Genomic DNA, 21,036 nt, shown 5'->3' with positions numbered 1-21,036 from the left:
TTAATTGAAATTGAAATACTATTGAAACTGAAATACTTTATTGTCACTTGTACAACTTGTATAAGTTCTGTATAGTTAAAGCTCTGGTTTTCCCAGTAGCGATATATGGAAGTGAGAGCTGGACCGTAAAGAAGGCTGATCGCCGAAGAATTGAGGCTTTTGAATTCTGGTGCTGGAGGAGACTCTTGAGAGTCCCATGGACTGCAAGAAGATCCAACCTCTCCATTCTGAAGGAAACCAGCCCTGCGTGCTCACTGGAAGGACAGATCCTGAAGCTGAGGCTCCAAGACTTTGGCCATAAGAGAAGACTCCCTGGAAAAGACCCTGATGTTGGGAAAGACGGAGGGCACAAGGAGAAGGGGACGACAGAGGACGAGATGGTGGGACAGTGTTCTCGAAGCTACCAGCATGAGTTTGACCAAACTGCGGGAGGCAGTGGAAGACAGGAGGGCCTGGCGTGCACAAACCACAAAGAGTCAGACACGACTAAACGACTAAACAACAAAACAACTTGTATACAGTGAGATTACAGGAGCACCCCCCACTCAGCTCTCTTAGTCTTAATTCCCCTCGTTTACTGACGCACACCCACTAAATCCAAAAGTCAGTTGCCCTGTTGTTATTTTTTCTTTCAGCAGCCTAACAGCCCATGGATAGAAGCTGTTCTTTACCCTGTTGGTGCGACTAATCATGTTTCTATATCTTCTGCCCGAGGGCAGGAGATCAAGAAAGTGTCGGCCAGGGTGTGAATCATCCCTGAGAATTTTCCTCACTCTCCTGAGGCCACGTTCTTCCGCTATTTCATCCAGCGGATTCATGGGACAACCCATAATATCTTGTGCTGTATTCCCCACCCTCTGTAGACACTTCCTATCAGTTGGTGTCAAACCAGTGTCCCACACCATGATGCAGTATGAAAGGACAATTTCTATCATGGACCGGTAGAAGGAGATCATCAAATGTTGATTGACATCGTTTCTTTCGCAATATTCTGAGGAGATGGAGTCTCTGTTGGGCTTTCTTAACCACCTGGATTGTATTTATTTTCCAAATAAGGTCTTCACTCAGATAAACTCCTAGGAATTTAAAGGAAGAGACTCTCTCCACAGCCCTCCCCGATGTACAGCGGGGCTAGCTAACTGTGAGCTTGCGAGTTTATACGAAGTTTATAAAGCTGAAAATAGGAAGTTTATAAAAGTACGCACAGAATGGGGAAAGCTTTTTCTTGCCTCGCTTACGACACCAGATCACCAAACCGCTTGTCTCGCCTGATCCGAAAATTGGTTTACTTTCTAAGAGCTCCAGATCTGTCTAATAAATACCTTATTGTTCAGCTGTTAGCTGCTCCTGAACTTGTTATAGCCAGACACTGGAGAACTCTTAATACAGACCTTTTTGAAGCACTGTCACAGACACAAGGCAGCATTCTTACGGATAAACTAACAGAATCTCTGTACTGGAAGAAGATGCGGAACTTCCTATACAAGGTGGTTTAATTTTATTGACTATGCTCAATTTATTTCACATGCTTGCTTCTCATGGGACACTGGAATGAGACATCTGTTTTGATTTCTTCTCATGTACAGCATCTGCATTCCAGTGTACTATTCTTTAACACTATCTCTGTACTTCGGGACGGGGGTTGACATTACGCTTATTGTTTCTTCAGACCTGCTATATCTGAAAATCAGTAAAATATGAAGGGTGAGGAACACTAAAACTTCTGGATGTCCAATGAAGCTGAGTATTGGAAGATTCGGGACAAATAAAAGGATTTCTTTTCATGCAGTGCAAAGTTAAACTATGGAAGGCAGGAGGCAACAATGGCCACCAACAATGTGGTTTGCACGTTAACACTAAACCATGGTTTGCTTAGCCCAGGTGAGGTTTATTTGAACCATGGTTTGTTTAGCCTAATTGTGGCTCATTTGAACCATGGTTTGTTTAGCCCAAGTGTGGCTCATTTGAACCATGGTTTGTTTAGCCTAATTGTGACACATTTGAACCATGGTTTGTTTAGCCGAAGTGTGGCTCATTTGAACCATGGTTTGTTTAGCCTAATTGTGACGCATTTGAACCATGGTTTGTTTAGCCGAAGTGTGGCTCACTTGAACCATGGTTTGTTTAACCTAATTGTGACTCATTTGAACCATAGTTTGTTTAGCCTAATTGTGACTCATTTGAACCATGGTTTGTTTAGCCTAATTGTGACTCATTTGAACCATGGTTTGTTTAGCTGAAGTGTGGCTCATTTGAACCATGGTTTGTTTAGCCAAAGTGTGGCTCACTTGAACCATGGTTTGTTTTCTGCCAGGGAACCACAATGTGAAGCCATAGGGTGCTGTTAGCTTGTGAACCACAGCTTGTTTCAACCATGGCTTGGCGCTATGTCCACGTGCAGCAGCCTTGCTTAATCCCAGTTCCTTTGGCACGTGAACGCTGCTCTTTGGGGCGGCTGCCTCGCAGATGGAGAGGCAGAGGCCCCAGGCCCGGCGCCCTGTACCTGCGTAGATGCAGACGAAGGAGCCCCTGGCGATGTCGTCCAGGCAGCGGATGCCCCAGCCCTTGTTCTGCGTCTTGAAGAGCTGCAGCCGGACTTGCAGGCCGTGTTGCACCAGGCGGTTCGTGCACATGTTCCGATTGCACTTGCAGCGCTTGTTGCACTCGTAGACGCTGGCAGAGGCCCAGGAAGAAGAGGGGAGAAGATGCAGGGAGAGTCAAGCATTGGAAAGGGCAGCTTGCTGGGCCCAGAGAGTGCGCCTGCCTCACCCATCTTACAAGAAGAGACGGCAACGTTCCCAAAATCAGGAAGCTGCCTTGATCTCGAGCCAAGCCACTGAGGCCCCTCTAGTGCAGGGGTCAGCAGACTTTTTCAGCAGGGGGCCGGTCCACTGTCCCTTAGGCCTTGTGGGGTGCCGGACTATATTTTGAAAGAAAAAATGAACAAATTCCTATGCCCCAGAAATAACCCAGAGATGCATTTTAAATAAAAGCACACTTCTACTCATGTAAGAACACACTGATTCCTGGACCATCCGAGAGCTGGATTTAGAAGGCGATTGGGTCGGATCCAGCCCCCAGGCCTTAGTTTGCCTACCCATACTCTAGTGTCGACCCAACTCTGCAGGGGGCATTCCTGGCCCTACCTATAAACCCTAGGAACGGGGTCTGGGACCTTCTGCAGGCAAGGCTGGTTCTCTGCAACTGAGCTACAGCCCTTCCTCTAAAAAGAAAGAAAGATTCTAGTCCTCATGCTTCTGGGTGAAAGCTGGTTTGGAGTCCAGCACTGAACGGACTTCCTCTTCGGGCCCAGAGAGTGTGCCTGCTTCACCTTTCTTGGTAACAAGGGATGGCAATGTTCCCAGAGTCAGGAAGCTGCCTCGTACTCAAGGCAGGCCACTTGGTCCAGGTAGGTCAGTACTCCTGATCTAGTCCTCTTTCGGCAGAGGTATTTAAGCAGACATTGAGCTACCATCGGTCAGGGATGCTGGAACCATGTCCTGCGCTCATCAGGCAAGGCGGAGGAGAATCAGGAACCATCATGGGAGGACACAAACAAGCATACAATGTCCGCCCAAAATTTGCTCTCCAGGAATTCCCTCCCCTTGTGGTTCCTGGTTCCTTCTTCTGGAACAACAAAAGACAAGTCCCCTCCATATTCCCAGCAGCCTTTCAGACCTCTGGGGATGGCTTGCCATCCTCTCCTCTTACGCTACTCCTCTCCAGGTTAAAAAAGATGCTTTTTCTCATACAACTAGGGCTTCCCAAAACCACTTGCAATCCTGGCTGCCCTCCTCCGGTCGGGCAGCAGAGCAGGGCATCACCTTGCCAACAAAGGTCCCTATAGTTAAAGCCGTGGTTTTCCCAGTAGTGATGTATGGAAGTGAGAGCTGGACCATCAAGAAGGCTGATCGCCAAAGAATAGATGCTTTTGAATTCTGGTGCTGGAGGAGACTCTGGAGAGTCCCATGGACTGCAAGAAGATCAAACCGATCCATTCTTAAAGAAATCAGCCCTGAGTGCTCACTGGAAGGACAGATCCTGAAGCTGAGGCTCCAAGACTTTGGCCACCTCATGAGAAGAGAAAACTCCCTAGAAAAGACCCTGATGTTGGGAAAGATGGAGGGCACAAAGAGAAGGGGACGACAGAGGACGAGGTGGTGGGACAGTGTTCTCAAAGTGACCAACATGAGTTTGACCAAACTGCGGGAGGCAATGGAAGACAGCAGTGCCTGGCATGCTCTGGTCCAGGGGGTCACAAAGAGTCGACAACTGAACGACAACAACAACAAGAAGCTTACCCTGTGGGGAGGCATTCTTCCAGTCTCTTGTACTGGAACCCGGCGTTTGGGTTGGTCTGGCCCCCCGGGGTGCAGGCGGTCGCTTGGATCGTGAGCTGGTGGCAAGCGCATTTGGACCTGTCGAGGAGGAGGGGGGAAGTGTGGGGCTCAAGTCAGGAAACCAAACCCCCGGCTGTAAGGCCAGGGAGCGCCCCAGGGGTCTCTGCACAGCAGCGTCAGAGCGGTTTGCAATCCCACCTCCCGTTCAGCTGGAGAACACAGCCAGAACAGCTATTTTAAGAATTGGCGCCCAAGTTCAGTTCTGAATTCTTTCCATCCCTTTTCCGTTGCCTGTCGGGTCTTTAATTTAGACTGTAAGCCTGTGGGCAGAGATTGCCATCTTTTTAACGGATGGCACATAAGTCTCCCTGGGAACCTTTGCAGCTGAAGAGCAGGGCAGAAACTCTCCAAATTAACCGAAATAAATAAATCAATATATTGTAGTCGCATTTATGGATTTAAAAGGTGTCGTGAGTCACTTGAGAGACCTTCCAAGTTACAAGCAACAAACGAACCCAATCCTAATTCCCCCACTGCCACCAGGTGCTACATAATACCCACTCCGCGTTTGTTAGGGGGGAAACGGGATTACACACGTGGGGGTCAGGAACACAACCCCCACGCAAAACAAGTCATTGCTGCAAATAACTGCAGGGCCCTCCAGCTGAAACAGGGTCCTTCCCACCCACCGGCCAGTTTGGGGGAGAAGAGGAAGCCGCTCACTTATTCCGGCACCCGTCCTCGCAGTCGCAGCCCACCAGGAAATCGGCGCCGGTGTTGATGTAGACCCCCTTCCCGGGGATCCGCTCCTTGCTGTAGGCCACCTGGGGCGGGGCGGTGTTGTCGATCTCGTTGACGCAGGAGAGGGGGACGTCCTCCTTGCTCATGGTGATGTCGGGGATGTAGTAGAAGGGCTTGTAGGGCTGGAACTTGCGGTCCACCAGGACGTAGGGGTCCAGGCAGAACATCTCCAGGAAGAGGAAGTCGCAGTTCGTCTCGAAGAGGTAGCGCTCCACCTCCGCCATGCTGCGCAGGCACAGCCCGCACGGCGTCTTGTAGATGACGTGGAAGCCCGTCTTGCGGTTGATCCGCCGGCGGGCCGTCATGCGGCGGAAGTCGTACAGCAGCGGGACCAGGAGGGGGTTCCGGCTGCGGTGCTGGTCGGTCTGGAAGGGGCGCGTCCGGGAGAGGCAGGTGTAGTTGCAGACGTGGGGCAGGTAGAAGAGCTTCTCCACAGGAGCCCGGTAGGTGGGGTCGTTGGGCACCCGGTCCATCATGCCGTAGAACTGCGGGGTGGGGCTGCTGGAGGGCTGGGCGCCCGAGAACCTTCCGGGGAGAGAATCGGGGTGGGGTTGGGGGGAGAGGGGGACTGGCAGTGAGCACAACGGGTGCAGCTGGGGCAGGATCCACCCACCCACACTCAATCGCAGGGTACCACTGATGCCCCCCGCTTTTCAGCCTCCGTTGGCCTGCACAAAGCAGAGTTACTCATTTTGCTGCACTTCTATTCTGCTGTTTGGATTTGGATTTGATATCCCGCTTTATCACTACCCTAAGGAGTCTCAGAGGGGCGTGGGTGACGCTGTGGGTTAACCACTGAGCCTCTTGGGCTTGCCGATCAGAAGGTCGGCGGTTCGAATCCCCGCGACGGGGTGAGCTCCCGTTGCTCGGTCCCTGCTCCTGCCCACCTAGCAGTTCGAAAGCACGTCCAAGTGCAAGTAGATAAATAGGTACCGCTCCGGCGGGAAGGTAAACAGCGTTTCCGTGCGCTGCTCTGGTTTGCCAGAAGCAACTTAGTCATGCTGGCCACATGACCCGGAAGCTGTACGCCGGCTCCCTCTGTCAGTAAAGTGAGATGAGAGCCGCAACACCAGAGTCGTCTGCGACTGGACCTAACAGTCAGGGGTCCCTTTACCTTTACGAAGTCTCAAAGCGGCTAACATTCTCCTTTCCCTTCCTCCCCCACAACAAGCACTCTGTGAGGTGAGTGGGGCTGAGAGACTTCAGAGAAGTGTGACTAGCCCAAGGTCACCCAGCAGCTGCATGTGGAGGAGCGGGGAAGCAAACTGGTTCACCAGATTATGAGTCTACCACCCTTAACCACTACACCACACTGGCTGATGATGATGCTAAGTCAAAGTCCACTTTGATGGCTTGTTTTCTCTTTGCCAGGCTCAGTCTGTCTCCTGAACGGAGTACGGAACAGCAGTAACTTACACCAACTTAACTTAAACTGGTTTCCTATACTCAGGATTGTTCTGTAAGTCTCTGTCTACCTCTGAGGCTAGAGACAAGAGGGGGGTGGATTTGAGAAGATGAAAGGATGCTAACAGTATGTATGCCCATCCCACTTTTGCCTCTGGTAAGTGGATTTTGCTGGGTTTGTTTGTACAAAAAGGTAAAGGTAAAGGGCCCCTGGACAGTTAAGTCCAGTCAAAGGCACCTATGAGGTTGTGGAGCCGAGGGAGCTGACGTTAGTCCACAGACAGTTTTCTGGGTCATGTGGCCAGCAGGACTAAACTGCTACTGGAGCAACAGAACACCGTGACGGAAACCAGAGCGCACAGAAACGCCGTCTACCTTCCCACCACAATGGTACCTATTTATCTACTTGCGCCAGTGTGCTTTCAAACTGCTAGGTTGGCAGGGGCTGGGGCAGAGCAGTGGGAGCTCACCCCGTCGTGGGGATTAATAAAAAGTAGGCTTCCAGCTTTAGACTTTCTTGTTTCCCCTGCCCTGCCCACCCAATGCACAGAGGCTGGCAGAGTTGCCATGGAGTAGACAGGACGAGCAAGAGATGGCGATACGGCTATTTACGTTCACTGCTGCATGTGGTTTCAGAACTCTGACACTCACCGGAACTGCTGGGTCACGCCCGTCTTGCCCACGGGAGGCGTTTCGCTCAGGATGGGGGAGGTCGGGGAGGGCGGCCCCGATCCCACCGAACCGGGACGCAAGAACGAAGTGCTCTTCTTTGCCACCTGCTGCTTCTTGGCCTGAGCGAGCTGGCTCTCGAGGCTTCTGCGCCGAAAGGAGGAGGGCGAGAGATTCAGTACAAAACTCCCAAGGTTAAGGAAGGAGGCAGAAATGGCTGGAGAACGCCAGGCAATTGTTTCTGTCCTAGGAGTCCAACGCCCATCATTCCCAGCAAGTGCGAGCAGTTGTTGTGGATGATGGGATTTGGAGTCCAGGGTTGTAGGGGAAGACCAGCATCATCCGTTCCAAGGAGTGGTGGCTCCCCAGGGTCTCAAGTGGAAAGGCTGCCCTCATCATTTGTGACTTTAGCCTTTTAGCTCATAGCTGTCAACTTACAGATTTGAAAATAAGGGACCAGCAGCCTCGAAAATAAGGGATCAGCAGCCAAAATAAGAGATGATCACCCTGGCAAGGGTGAGCGGGCCGTTGATGAGGTATCCATCCAATTCCAAGCACAGGTATGTTCAACTTCTGAGCCTCTCTGAGCCAAAGGCAGAAAGCCCAGCCAGCAGTCAAATGAAGCCTCCAGCGGTGGTTCCCACAGCGCAGCAACCCAGCAAAGGGGATGCAGCAAGGAAAACCACCGTCCCCTCTCCGCTGGGAAGCGCAGAGCAAAGGCGAGTCCCCAGGCAACGCGGCCAATTTGATTGGCACAAGGCATGCAAGCTCCACCCCCCAGTCATTCTCAGACTCCTCATTGGGTGAGCAACGCAGCCAAGCAACACAGCTGGAGCCTCCCTCCTCCCTGGCCGGCTGCTTCCTTTGAAACCCGGGAAATTTAAGGGACATCATCAATCTGGGACAGCAGCGGGAAACGGCGCTGGGGTTAGGGAATTTCCCGCCAAATAAGGGACGGTTGACAGCTATGCTTTTAGCTGAACACACCAAACCCAAGACTGCCAGCCTGCAGACCTTGGAGCGATGCCACTTTGCCCGCCGGCGAACAGAGCAAGCGATAACCCTCCCAGGCTCCCCATCGCGGAGCAATCCTCAGCGACTTACTCCACGTCAATGAACTGGGGAGAAACCGGCTGGGACATCACAACAGGCATTGGCAGAGGAGGTTCCACGGGCTTGAACTGTGAGCTGGTCCCTGTTAAGTCGTGCGTGTACTGGACGACCGGCCCTTTGCTCCGGACGGCCCCTGGCGGGAGAGAGAGAGAAAGGAAAAGTTTAGGATGGGAGAGGAGCTTGGAGACAGAGGCGGGCAAGTCGATTTCACACAGCTGTGTCCCAAAATGTGGGTCCGTGCTTGTTATATTTTTTTTTCTGGTTCGGTTGCAAATTGCTTTGGGGAAGGGATGCACAAATTTAACGAACTTAAAGGACACCCTTCCCCTTGCGTTATCTCCCCTCCTCATTCCCGACAATGCGGGTCACAGGCAATTCTCAGAATGGCGCTCAGAAAGACAGGAGGCGGATGGCTTTACCGACGTTCGGGCGAGTCCTCATTTGCCCTCCTTGCTTTTTCTCCAGGGTGGAGGCGGTGGAGGTCTTCATGCTGAACATCGGCTCCAGGCGGGTGGATCCCCGGTAGATCCATTCACAGCGCTTGTCATCCTGGCAGTGCGGGGAGAGCAAAAAGGCACCGTGGCTCAGTTCCCTCAGGGAGGGTCAAGGGATTAATACGCACATACAAGTTTAGCACTCTTGGTCACACTGGGCTTCTGGTGCCGTACACCCTCCTGTCCTGCAGGGGGAGTGTGTCAACACAAACACACACACAGTCCAGTGGTACAGCAGTAATCTTTTGGTCACACTGGACTTCCTGTGCTATGTACCCTCCTGACCTGCAGGGGGAGGTATGTACGCAAACACCCGCCCCAGCACCCATCTCTTGGTCACACTGGGCTTCTGGTGCGCTACATCCTACTGTCCTGCAGGGGGAGTGTGTCAACACCCCCTCTCAGAAGTCCAATGGTAAAGCACTAATCCTTTGGTCACACTGGACTTCCTGTGCTATGTACCCTCCTGACCTGCAGGGGGAGGTATGTACGCAAACACCCGCCCCAGCATCCATTTCTTAGTCACACTGGGCTTCTGGTGCGCTACATCCTACTGTCCTGCAGGGGGAGTTTGTACACCCCCCCCAAAGGCCCAGCAGTTCAGCACTTGTCTCTTGCAATCGCTGGGCTCCTACTGCTGTTCACCCCCCTGTCCTGTAGGGGAGCAGGCGCAACGAATCTCGCGTCCTGGGAAAGACGCGCAAAGGGCAGCGGACCCCCCTTGTATTCCGACAGAGAGATAATCCAAAGCAGGCAAGGAAGGGTGAGCGATACCTTAGCGGATCCTACCAGGAAGAGGATTTTCACCAGACTCCCGTCCACTTCTTCCACGCGGGACTTCCACCAGGTCCCCTCCCACTCGGTTTTGATCAGCTGGCCGCTCTTGAGCAAGACCATCGGCCGGTTTGGGTACGCCGTGACGTACTCCTCAATGAAATCGCGGCACGAGATGTCTTCTATGTCCTCCCACGACTTCTTGACTGGTGGAAGGAAAACACACAGATTGCTTTTTTTTTTTTTAAGGAAAGTATTTAAAAAAGGAATTTTTCCCGCACGGAACACTTTTCAAAATACTTCTCTTGCTTTTCCAGCTTTATCATCCACACAAAGCAACTTAGAAAGGGAGGCTCTCGCCTGGCATCATCATTGCATGTCTTTAGGTGCCAGGCAAAAAACCCTCATTTTTCATCAGGCCTTTGGCTTTTAATTATCTATATGGCCAGGTTTCCCAAACTTGGTTCCCCAGATCTTTTTGGACTACAATTCCCATTATCCCTGACCAGTGGTCCTGCAGGGAATGATGGGAGTTGTACTTCAAAAAGAAGAAGAAGAAGAGTTTGGATTTGATATCCCGCTTTATCCCTACCCGAAGGAGTCTCAAAGCGGCTAACATTCTCCTTTCCCTTCCTCCCCCATGACAAACACTCTGTGAGGTGAGTGGGGCTGAGAGACTTCAGAGAAGTGTGACTGGCCCAAGGTCACCCAGCAGCTGCATGTGGAGGAGCGGGGAATCGAACCCGGTTCCCCAGATTACGAGACTACCGCTCTTAACCACTGCACCACACTGGCTCTCAGATACCCTGATCTGTGGCCTTGTTGTGTAGTTTGGATGTTTTAATGCCATCTATATCTACACACACACACACACACACACACAGTAAATGCTTCCGCTGCATGTTTTCCAATTTTCTCAATTGAAATTGCTGCCCGCCCTTTGCGCCTTGGTTGTTGAATGTTTCGGAAGTCAACGGTCTTCCGGAACAGATTACATTTGACAACCAAGGTACCACTGTGTGTATATACATGGGAGCAGTGCTTTTTTCCCCTAAGAAAATGTTTAGGGGTACTCTCACTTTCCTATTCATATTGAAATACTGCCCCTCAATGAGGCCAAACTTAAGATTCACAAAATGTTTAGGGGTATGCGTACCCCTGCGTCCCCCCAGAAAAAAGCACTGAATGGGGTGTGGGTGTGTATATATGTATATGTGTATATATGTCTGTGTGTGTGTGTGTGTGTGCTGGTTTTAGTGTACTGTATGTGCTTGTTTTTTTGCTGAAACAGTTGTAAGTTGCTTTGAGTTGCCTAGCAAACTTTAGGGATGCAAAGCTGCTACCGTCTTTCCCTTACTGTAATGCTGCTGTTTCAGTTAACTGACATCTTCCTCTACACACACAGTTTTTGTAAAAAGAGGAGAAAAGCCTCACACCCTCAGAAGGCAGAAGAGACACATGTTTAGATAAATGAACAATCGGACTGAAACAAACAAACTCACGAGGCCTGCAGATCAGGTAGAGCTCTGGCTGGACGACGTAGGAGGCGTAACCATCATCGAAGAAGATGAGGAACCTGGGAGGGAGGGAAGGGGGGAGGAAGCGCACAGTTAAACAGCAGGACTCAGTCCCAAGGATTCTAGCACAATTTCTTTCCTTTAATGCTTTAAATAGTTGTCTTTATCCATTTTTCTTTTACTGGTCATTTCATTGTTTTATTCCTTTTTGCAAACCACGTCCAAGTATTTTGCTGTTGCTGGTTTTTTTTTTTTTGTTTACAGTCAAGTGACAGATGCATTTTTGGAAAGAAACAAGTGTTAGGGGAACAGGGTTTTCGCAAATCCTTCCATAACCAAAAATCCACACACCCATGACGCAGGTGGCACTGTGGGTTAAACCACAGAGCCTAGGACTTGCCGATCAGAAGGTCGGCGGTTCGAATCCCCGTGGTGGTTTAAAAAAGAGATAAAGCAATAAAAATTTTCAGTAAGGAAAATTAACAGCAATCATTTAAGACTGAAAACGGGTTAAAACTTGCATCAAACTTTCTAAACAGGGCAGGCTTGTCTGAACAAACATGTTTTTAGCAGGCGCCAAAAAGGAGCACAAGGAAAGGGCCTGCCTGCTGCCAATAGGCAGGGAGTTCCAAAGTGTAGGAACTAGTCTACCGTGCAAAAAAGGTAAAATCGGACATACTTTGCACCGCCCACTTATTCACATTGCTCCACCCACTAATGAAAATCTACATTCCACTTGACTGTAATGAAACCTCAGAGCTGTTTTTTACACAAAAATAAGGCAAAATAGGGGATTAAAAATCAACGATAAAAATTCAGTTAAAAGCAGGTCGCTGAAACATTCAACAGCAAACTTTAAAAAAAAAACCTGAGAACTTTTACGTGTCTGGAGGGGCTGGCCTGAACAAAGATGTTTTCTGCAGTTGCCCCGGCCCCTCCCGATGCCCTGGCAAGTGGCCCCCACAAAACTGCCCAGAAGAGAACGTAGCCCTTGGGCTTAAAGGAAAAAGTTCTCCGCTGTTGCTGGCCTGTCTCCCGCTTTGGTCCTGCTTCTCTAAATGAATACAGTCATACCTCGGGATGAATACGCTTCGGGTTAAGCATTTTCAGGTTGCTCTCCGTGGCAACCCGGAAGTTACGGAGTGCGTTACTTCTGGGTTTCGCCGCATGCGCATGCGCAGACTGTCAAAATGACGTCATGTGCATGCACAGAAGCACTGAGACATGACCCGCACACGCGCAAACACGGGTTACGTTTGCTTCGAGATGCGAACGGGACTCTGGAACGGATCCCGTTCGCATCCCGAGGTACCACTGTATATCGGAAGCAATGATGCACATTCATGTGTTAACTGGCCGGGAAAGAACTGCAATGGTTTCTTGACCATAAAAAGGGAAAGGTAACACGCTCTGACGCGCCCGCCCCTCAGACCTCATCTTGTTCTTGGCGTTGGGCGTCTCGGCCACGATCCCGGCATAGAGCCACATCTGGTTGCCGTCCTTGTACTTAGCCACCACCCGGCTCCCAACATGGAGCTTGTCGGCCGAAGGATGGTAGTCGTAGGCGATGTGGTTCCCCGAGAGAAGGCTCTTCCCTTTGTTGTCGAACTTCACCTTGTATTTCTTCCCAGGGCCTGGGAGAGGGCGAAAGGGGAGGGGCAGTGGCTGAAAAATGGGGCGACCCTGGCTCGCAACTTTACAATATTGTCCCATTCAGAACAATGAAATTGAAAAATCTACATAAGACATTCAAAACCCCCTAAAAACTCTGAAACCCCATTTTAAAATACAATATACTCCTATAGAGACTCCTTATACTGCATTTAAAACCAAAATCGCATTTGGATAGTAACTGTTTCTCAGGCGGCTAGTCCTGGTCTTTATAACCCTGGACCTTCTTCCAGAAGGCAGAAGCTGAAAGAGATCATTTCCGGGGTGCACACTATCCTGCGCTATCTCTGCAGCTTTCTTATGGCACCTGGAAGCGTAGATTTGATCCAAGGTGGGAAGAGTGCACCCAATTATTCTCTCCACAGTCTTTACAACCCTGGACAGCATTCTTTTTTCCCTGACCGTGCAGCTCCCAACTTTTTTCCATTCCAGCCGGTCATTACAAATAGGGGTCAATTTTTAACCTAAGCTTTTTTGTGGGGGAAGAGTATTAGAAGTGGCGTGGCAGTTATTGGGGGGCACAAGATCCTTTGCTATTCAAGTAGACAGACCCCCAGATGGCTCTCTTCCCCCCAAACCCCTCGCTTCTTTCCTTATTTCAAAAAAATACACACAGCGCTCGGCTGTTTAAAAATGCAACCTCAAAGCCGTTTACAAAAACAGATGGTATGGGATTAGCGATAAGAAAAGATAACAGCGATAATTTAAGACTTTCAAAAAGACTGAAAACAGATTAAAACGTGCACATCAGATTTCTAAACTTCTGGGTAGGTTGTCTAAACAAGCGTGCTTGCTGAAGTGAGTAGACAGAAAGCATCAAAAGGCTGGGAGTTCCGAAGTGTAGTTGCTGCCGCCATAAAAAGAACGAGATGTTACAATTGCAGAACGGGCATGATGTGGTATCCATAGCAGCGCCTGTTCTGCCAATCCTGGTCAATCCTCACAGCTGGGCAGCCACCCACCTGTCAATCATCTGGCTTTTTTTTTTTGTTTGCCACCTCAACGGTTTTCAGAACACCCTCTCCAAATGCTGTCTCGCCCTGCGTTTTGAAGAGAGAGGAGCTTCTGCAGATCCGACAGTCAGCTGACCAGCAGTGCCCCTAAACACCGTCCCAGGCAAGTCTCACCAACACCTGCCCGCCTCACCTGTAGTTACCGTATTTTTCGCTCTATAGGACGCACCCGACCATGGGACGCACCTTGTTTTAGAGGGGGAGAACAAGGTAAAAAAATTCTCCCCCTCTCTGCTCAGCGCCCCTTCAGCGAAGCAGCAGGAGAAACGGAGCCCCTTCCATTTCTCCTCCTGCTTGGCTGAAGGGGCGCTGCGCAGCTCTCCCTCTCTGCTGAAGCCGGGAAAGTCTTGCTCTCCCAGCTTCAGCAAAAGGAACCCGAAGCCTCCAGAGCGCAGCAGGAGCTTCCGCTGCGCTCTGGAGGCTTCAGGTCGCTATCCCTGAAGCCAAGGAGCTTGCAACCGCTCCACAGGACGCACATACATTTCCACTTAAATTTGGAGGGGAAAAAGTGCATCCTATAGAGAGAAAAATACGGTATATATTCCAGCTGAGATCAGGCAGGCCCACTCTCCCTGCTGAACTTTCGGTGCCTACTGAAGACCTTCCTAATATACAGTGGTGCCCCGCAAGACGAATGCCTCGCAAGACGGAAAACCCGCTAGACGAAAGGGTTTTCCGTTTTGGAGGCGCTTCGCTAAACGAATTTCCTATGGGCTTGCTTCGCAAGACGAAAATGCGGGTTTTTTCCCCTCCCCCCCTTTTCTAAGCCGCTAAGCCGCTTATCTGCTTATCTGCTAAGCCGATAAGCCGCTAAAAGCTGGTAATAGCGCTAATCCGCTAAGCAGTCAATGGGCTTGCTTCGCAAGACAAAAAACCGCTAGACGAAGAGAATCGCGGAACGGATTAATTTTGTCTTGCGAGACACCACTGTATCCCAGGAAACATTTTAACTGAATTCTGGTGTTATCAATTTCTGTTTCCGCAGCACACCCTCGCACATCGCTTAGTGGCGAGTGCACATGAGAGGCAAGCTCTAAGTAAATAAAACAGTGCAATCTTTGGCCAGCAGGCTGGCACACTCACCCACAGTCTGGATGGCGATCAGGGTGCCCTTGTGCCAGGTCTTTGTCCGCTTCTTCCCCAGGACGCGGTCTCCGACGGACAGGTCTCCATCATGGGTGAGCTCGCAGCCGGGACTCACCTGCTGCGATCCTGCAAACAGGCAGAGGGGGGAGGATGCTTGAGAACCATTTCCTTTAGACCCTTGTGCTCCAGATCTGTCACTGCTGTCATTATGGGATGCTCTGCCACGCGACCTGGAGGTCTGCTCTGCGACTGTGTGGATCAGGGTCAAAAAGCCTCTGGATCTACAGTGGTACCTTGGAAGTCAAGTGGAATCCGTTCCGGAAGTCCGTTTGACTTCCAAAACGTTCAGAAACCAAGGCGCGGCTTCCGATTGGCTGCATGAATCTCCTGCAGCCAATCGGAAGCTGCGTCGGACGTTCGGGTTCCAAAGAACGTTTGCAAACCGGAACACTCACTTCCGGGTTTGCAGCATTCGGGAGCCAAAACGTTCAACTAGCAAGGTGTTCAGGTTCCAAGGTACGACTGTATTTGCAATTTTGCAGTCCTCACCCAGAAGCATCTCGCTCACGCTCACAGAACTGCCAACAGAAGACTAGAGAATGTTAAGTGATTGCTTCTTCATTCACCCCAAAACTATTATGTCTACCCTTGTCTCTGCAGCTATCCTTCTGAAATTTCTCAGGCTTCAGTGCTCTCTGGAGGGATGACCTTGCTCCAGTTCTGGCCAAAGATAAGAAAGTTGAAGACAGATTGCGAGAGACAGAGAGAAGTTACTGCCAGGAACTTGACAATAAAATGCTTGAGCATTTCTGGTCGTCGTACCCCATAATTGTTTACTAAAAAAATGCTGATGTTTTATACCCAGATTGGCAGTTCTTCTATGCAACATTCCTTGTGCATTTGGATTTGTGTCACCAGTCATAAGCAGAGCTGTATTATATTATGTGGTTTTATATATTGATTTTATTCTGTGAACCGCCCTGAGACCCCTGGGTATAGGGCGGTATATAAATTCAATAAATAATAATAACAGCCCTGCAACCTACGAAGTGCCCCAGACTGAGGCCTCCCCCCTCACAAACAGCCAAATCAGGATCTGAATCATATCTTCTGGCCAGTATATGCCATGGATGCAAACCAATCACAAGGTTCCCTTTAGCCACACACACACTGGCAAGTGGACTCCAGAGGACTGACCACCCCAGTGTACACAGATAAAAATGGAGCCCTGAAAAGCTGAAGCCAGCTCACATATTGGACCACTGATATTTTTTCGCGCACAACTACCCCTGTAGGAATCCAGGCCATCCTTTTTGTTCACGGCGTCCATGAATTTCTGAACATCCTGCGCAGACTTCCTCATTGCAGCCATGGCTTCCCGAAGCTGCAGACAGAAGGGACAGGCATCTCTTAATTCCCTCCTTTTTAAATTTTTCCCGGGAGAACAAAACGAGCACAGGACTCGAACCCGGAACACCAAGAGGTGAGCTTCTCTTGGCCCGCTATGCCATCTGGATGGTTGGTCATAGAGGGAGAACAGGAGGGCCCTTTTTGGACTAGCAGAGCTGAGGTGGTGCTCTTGGGAGTCATAGGTAAAGGTAAACGTAAAGGACCCCTGACCATTAGGCCCAGTCGTGGCCGACTCTGGGGTTGCAGCGCTCATCTCGCTTTACTGGCCGAGGGAGCCGGCGTGCAGCTTCCGGGTCATGTGGTCAGCATGACTAAGCCGCTTCTGGCGAACCAGAGCAGCGCACGGAAACGCCGTTTACCTTCCCGCCAGAGCGGTACCTATTTATCTACTTGCACTTTGAGGTGCTTTCGAACTGCTAGGTAGGCAGGAACAGGGACTGAGCAACGGGAGCTCACCCCGTCACAGGGATTCGAACCGCCAACCTTCTGATCGGCAAGTCCTAGGCTCTGTGGTTTAACCCACAGCACCACCTGCGTCGTAGAAACATGGAATTGTGGAGCTGGAAGGGGAGCCTGAGATTCATCTAGTCCAGAGCTTTCCAAACTGTGCGTCGCGACACGTTAAGTGTGTTGGCTGCAGTTTGTATGCGTGTTGCACGAACTCTCCCTGCACTTCTCCTGGGGCTGGAAAGGCTTGGTTTAACCTCCAGTTTGCCAGTAAAACTGAATCACTGTGTCACGAAATGATGCAAAACTGAATTCCTGTGTCGCGAAAGGATGAAAAACCAGAATTACTGTGTCGCGAAAGGATGCCAACCTGAATTACTGTGTGGCAAAAGGATGCCAACCTGAATTACTGTGTCACAGAATGACACATGTCCAAAAAGTGTGCCACCAACTTGAAAAGTCTGGAAAGCTCTGATCTAGTCCAAGCCCTTACAATGTAGGAATACACAGCTATCTCCTACAAGGACCCAACCTGCAACCTTGGCATTATCAGCAAGCTGCTCTAATCAACTGAGCCAGCAATGCCCTTGAAATGTGGCATAGTTACAGACATAGCTTGCTGCGCATGTTCAAGGTGACCCCCTTCCCCTGGCAGTTTCCCCACCCACCCAGCTAATTCTCCCTGCTCCCAGGCAGCAAACGGAAAAGCACCCAGTGGCAAGGAGTGACAGCTGGTGGGAATCAGCACAGTAAGCTTCACCCAGTCATCAGACCCAGACACCTCCCCTTTTGTGAACGCACATGCCTCTCCCTTGAACAAAGGGGTGCTGGAACCTTCAGTTCCCAGGATTGGGGCCCCAGGCCCTGAGGGCACCTGCTGAAGCTGGGCAGGGTGCAGGAAAACATTTATCTATAAGATCTTGATACTCAAGTGATTTCCCACCACCCAAAAAACTCACCAACTTCTGATCCTTCGCCATTTTGTTACTTGCATCTGCTGTAATTAAAAAAAAAGTTTAGATGTAAAAAAAAGCCCTTACTTCTAGGAAGTATCTATAAGCCTGCCACCCATTTCAGATGAGTTATAATCAATTACAGTGGTACCTTGGGTTAAGAACTTAATTCGTTCTGGAGGTCCGTTCTTAACCTGAAACTGTTCTTAACCTGAAGCAGCACTTTAGCTAATGGGGCCTCCTGCTGCCACCGCATGGTTTCTGTTCTTATCCTGAAGCAAAGTTCTTAACTCGAGGTACTATTTCTGGGTTAGCGGAGTTTGTAACCTGAAGCGTATGTAACCTGAAGCGTCTGTAACCCGAGGTACCACTGTATTGTGTGTGAGGGGGAATATGCACCTGATTTTCAGTATACATCCTCCACCCTCCCCATTCCGTTTCCCTTTAGTGCTGTGTTATTTACATTGTAAGCACAGGATGTCTATTTACATAGTAAGCAGAGGATGTCTTTTTACCAATTGTTGCAAGCTGCTCTGGGAGCCTTTATCGGCTAAATAGTGAACTAAAAATGCTTTGTTTATCTATGCATATATTGTTGGCTTCCATCGGTCTCAAGAGACAGTGGAGTGTACCTCTGTGGATGAAGTCAAACCAATGCATTAGCAGCACCTAAGCCCTGGGACACAAGCCTGGACTGCTCAGACAAGCCCCCCACTCCTCAGCCTCACTGATGTGGTCCAAAAGAAAGCAGAGCAATACATTTGGCACCAGCTTGGCTGCAGGAGTTGCCAGGAGGAGGCGCACAAGGTCCCATCCTACCGTCTCCGGTTTCGTGTAGGGTTTATGCCTTAGTCTTTTCTTCTCCCAAAGATATCCCGCAAGACAGCAGAGGTTTAGGATCAGAGTTTTCATAGAATCATAGAATCCTAGAGTTGGAAGAGACCACAAGGGCCATCGAGTCCAACCCCCTGCCAAGCAGGAAACACCATCAGAGCACTCCTGACATATGGTTGTCAAGCCTCTGCTTAAAGACCTCCAAAGAAGGAGACTCCACTACACTCCTTGGCAGTAAATTCCACTGTCGAACAGCTCTTACTGTCAGGAAGTTCTTCCTAAGGTTTAGGTGGAATCTTCTTTCTTGTAGTTTGGAACCATTGCTCCGTGTCCACTTCTCTGGAGCAGCAGAAAACAACCTTTCTCCCTCCTCTATGTGACATCCTTTTAGATATTTGAACATGGCTATCATATCACCCCTTAACCTCCTCTTCTCCAGGCTAAACATGCCCAGCTCCCTTAGCCGTTCCTCATAAGGCATCGTTTCCAGGCCTTTGACCATTTTGGTTGCCCTCCTCTGGACACGTTCCAGTTTGTCCGTGTCCTTCTTGAACTGTGGTGCCCAGAACTGGACACAGTACTCCAGGTGAGGTCTGACCAGAGCAGAATACAGTGGCACTATTACTTCCCTTGATCTAGATGCTATACTCCTATTGATGCAGCCCAGAATTGCATTGGCTTTTTGAGCTGTCGCGTCACACTGTTGGCTCCTTCTCCTAGATGGACTACCTTCCCAGGTCGGCGAGCCCCACCTGCCCCTCACTTCCCCATATGCATATAAGGCATCAGAAGACATCTCAGAGCCTCAGGTCCTCCAGATGCTGCTGAACTACAACTCCCATCATCCTTAGCCTTCCAAGCATAGCTAGGGCTAATGAGAGTCAGTAGTTCAGCAACAGTTGGAGGACCAAAGATCCCCCACACCTGGTCTTTCTTGCTTGACTCCACCAGGCGCCTAACCTGAATCGATGCTCATGACGTCGTCGTCGTCGTCCTCATCAGGGATCTCGATCACTTCCATGGGCCTGGATGCATCCTCCTCGTCCGAGTCAGTCTCCAGATACTCCAGGCCCAGGTTCGCATATATGTCCTTGACTAGAACTTCACATTCACCCACAGCCCTGTTGGGGTAGCAAGAGGAGAGAGAGAGAGAGAGAGGAGAAGAAGAATTGGATTTGATATCCCGCTTTTGTCAGCATCGCCCTTGAGCCAGTGTCACCAACTGGACTCATGCACTTCAACCCCGACTGGGCTAGGCGAGCTGGGTAGCACTTCCAGAGACCACCTCCTTCCAACTGGAACAGGTCAAAGTGCTGTGGACTCACAGCTTAGAGCCGTGAGCACCGGATTCACTTCCACAATACAGTCGTCGCACAGCAGAGTATAGCAGAGTCTAGCAGTGTATAAACCACTCGGAGAGCAGCTCTGTAGAATATCTTCTTTTATTCTATAACTACAACTATGATACAAAACTATATACAGAGCTAAATAGGTCTAAGCATAAATGAATGCTGCACTGAGTGTCTGCAGCTGCTCTTAGCAGCAACCTTATCTCTACACACGATCTCTAACACTCAGTCTCTCTCTCTCTCCGACACACTGACTGACTGACTGACTTGGTGCTGGAGCTGAATAAGTAGAAAGCAGAACACTGCTCCTCCTCTCTGGAGAATTAGCAGACTCGTCAGGAGATTCTTGGATATGGGAGGGGTGAAATCGCCTCAGCTTTATCCCTACCCGAAGGAGTCTCAAAGCGACTAACATTCTCCTTTCCCTTCCTCCCCACAACAAACACTCTGTGAGGTGAGTGGGGCTGAGAGACTTCAGAGAAGTATGACTGGCCCAAGGTCACCCAGCAGCTGCAGGTGGAGGAGCGGAGACATGAACCCGGTTCATCAGATTACGAGATTACCGCTCTTAACCACTACACCACACTGGAGAAATCAGTGTGTTGGAGTGTCAGACTATAGTTTGGAAGACGAGGGTTCGAATCCTCACTCAGCCATAGAGCTCACTGGGTGTGATCTGGGGGGGGGGGGTGTCACTGCCTCACAGCCCAACCTACCTTACAGAATACATGATAAAGCTATTTTTAGCCATCTCACCCTTTGCTTTTTCCTGTAAGACCAATTCTAGCACATGCTAGAAATGTGCTAGGAGGAAGGCACGCTTGGCAAATCCACACCGTGATCAGCTCATGCCCGGAAACCAATGTCCCCACTGTGGAAGGACGCGTGGATCCAGAATTGGCCTCCACAGTCACTTACTGACTCACTGTTAAAACCGTGTTTATGGAAGACAATCTTACTCGGCTACGAGGGATCGCCAAAGAAGAAGACGACCAATTGCAGTCATTAACAGCCGTCAACAGGTTTACCACACCTATCTGCCAATCACCCATTCCCACCACCCTTCTGAGTAATACACCTCCCCACCTTCTCACTATATATAAGGGTCTGGTGACTTCTGTTTCAGTGTATCTGAAGAAGCGTGCATGCACACAAAATATC

General features: G+C 50.1%; 1 protein-coding gene across 5 annotated transcripts in view; it reads right to left on the bottom strand.

Annotated features, from left to right (window-relative positions):
- Positions 1-21,036, bottom strand: part of SETDB1 (SET domain bifurcated histone lysine methyltransferase 1) — a 37,319-nt gene that overhangs the window by 10,112 nt on the left and 6,171 nt on the right. For 3 of the 5 annotated variants that reach the window (XM_081840847.1, XM_081840844.1, XM_081840848.1), the window contains exons 3-15: positions 19,487-19,647; positions 17,699-17,736; positions 16,170-16,266; positions 14,880-15,008; positions 12,545-12,746; positions 11,098-11,171; positions 9,596-9,801; positions 8,747-8,876; positions 8,319-8,460; positions 7,197-7,361; positions 5,064-5,666; positions 4,302-4,418; positions 2,504-2,673 (exon numbers count right to left, since the gene is read on the bottom strand). In XM_081840847.1, coding sequence (XP_081696973.1) covers positions 2,504-2,673; positions 4,302-4,418; positions 5,064-5,666; positions 7,197-7,361; positions 8,319-8,460; positions 8,747-8,876; positions 9,596-9,801; positions 11,098-11,171; positions 12,545-12,746; positions 14,880-15,008; positions 16,170-16,266; positions 17,699-17,736; positions 19,487-19,647 — 2,234 coding nt within the window. The remainder of the gene's footprint in view (positions 1-2,503; positions 2,674-4,301; positions 4,419-5,063; positions 5,667-7,196; positions 7,362-8,318; positions 8,461-8,746; positions 8,877-9,595; positions 9,802-11,097; positions 11,172-12,544; positions 12,747-14,879; positions 15,009-16,169; positions 16,267-17,698; positions 17,737-19,486; positions 19,648-21,036) is intronic. The other 2 variants (XM_081840846.1, XM_081840845.1) reach the window with 2 other exon arrangements.

The sequence above is a fragment of the Podarcis erhardii genome (genome assembly GCF_964252035.2).
Source record: "Podarcis erhardii genome assembly, chromosome: 15".
Lineage (NCBI taxonomy): Eukaryota > Metazoa > Chordata > Lepidosauria > Squamata > Lacertidae > Podarcis > Podarcis erhardii.
Note: the sequence above shows the minus strand (reverse complement) of the source record. Positions and strands in the feature narration are given on the sequence as shown.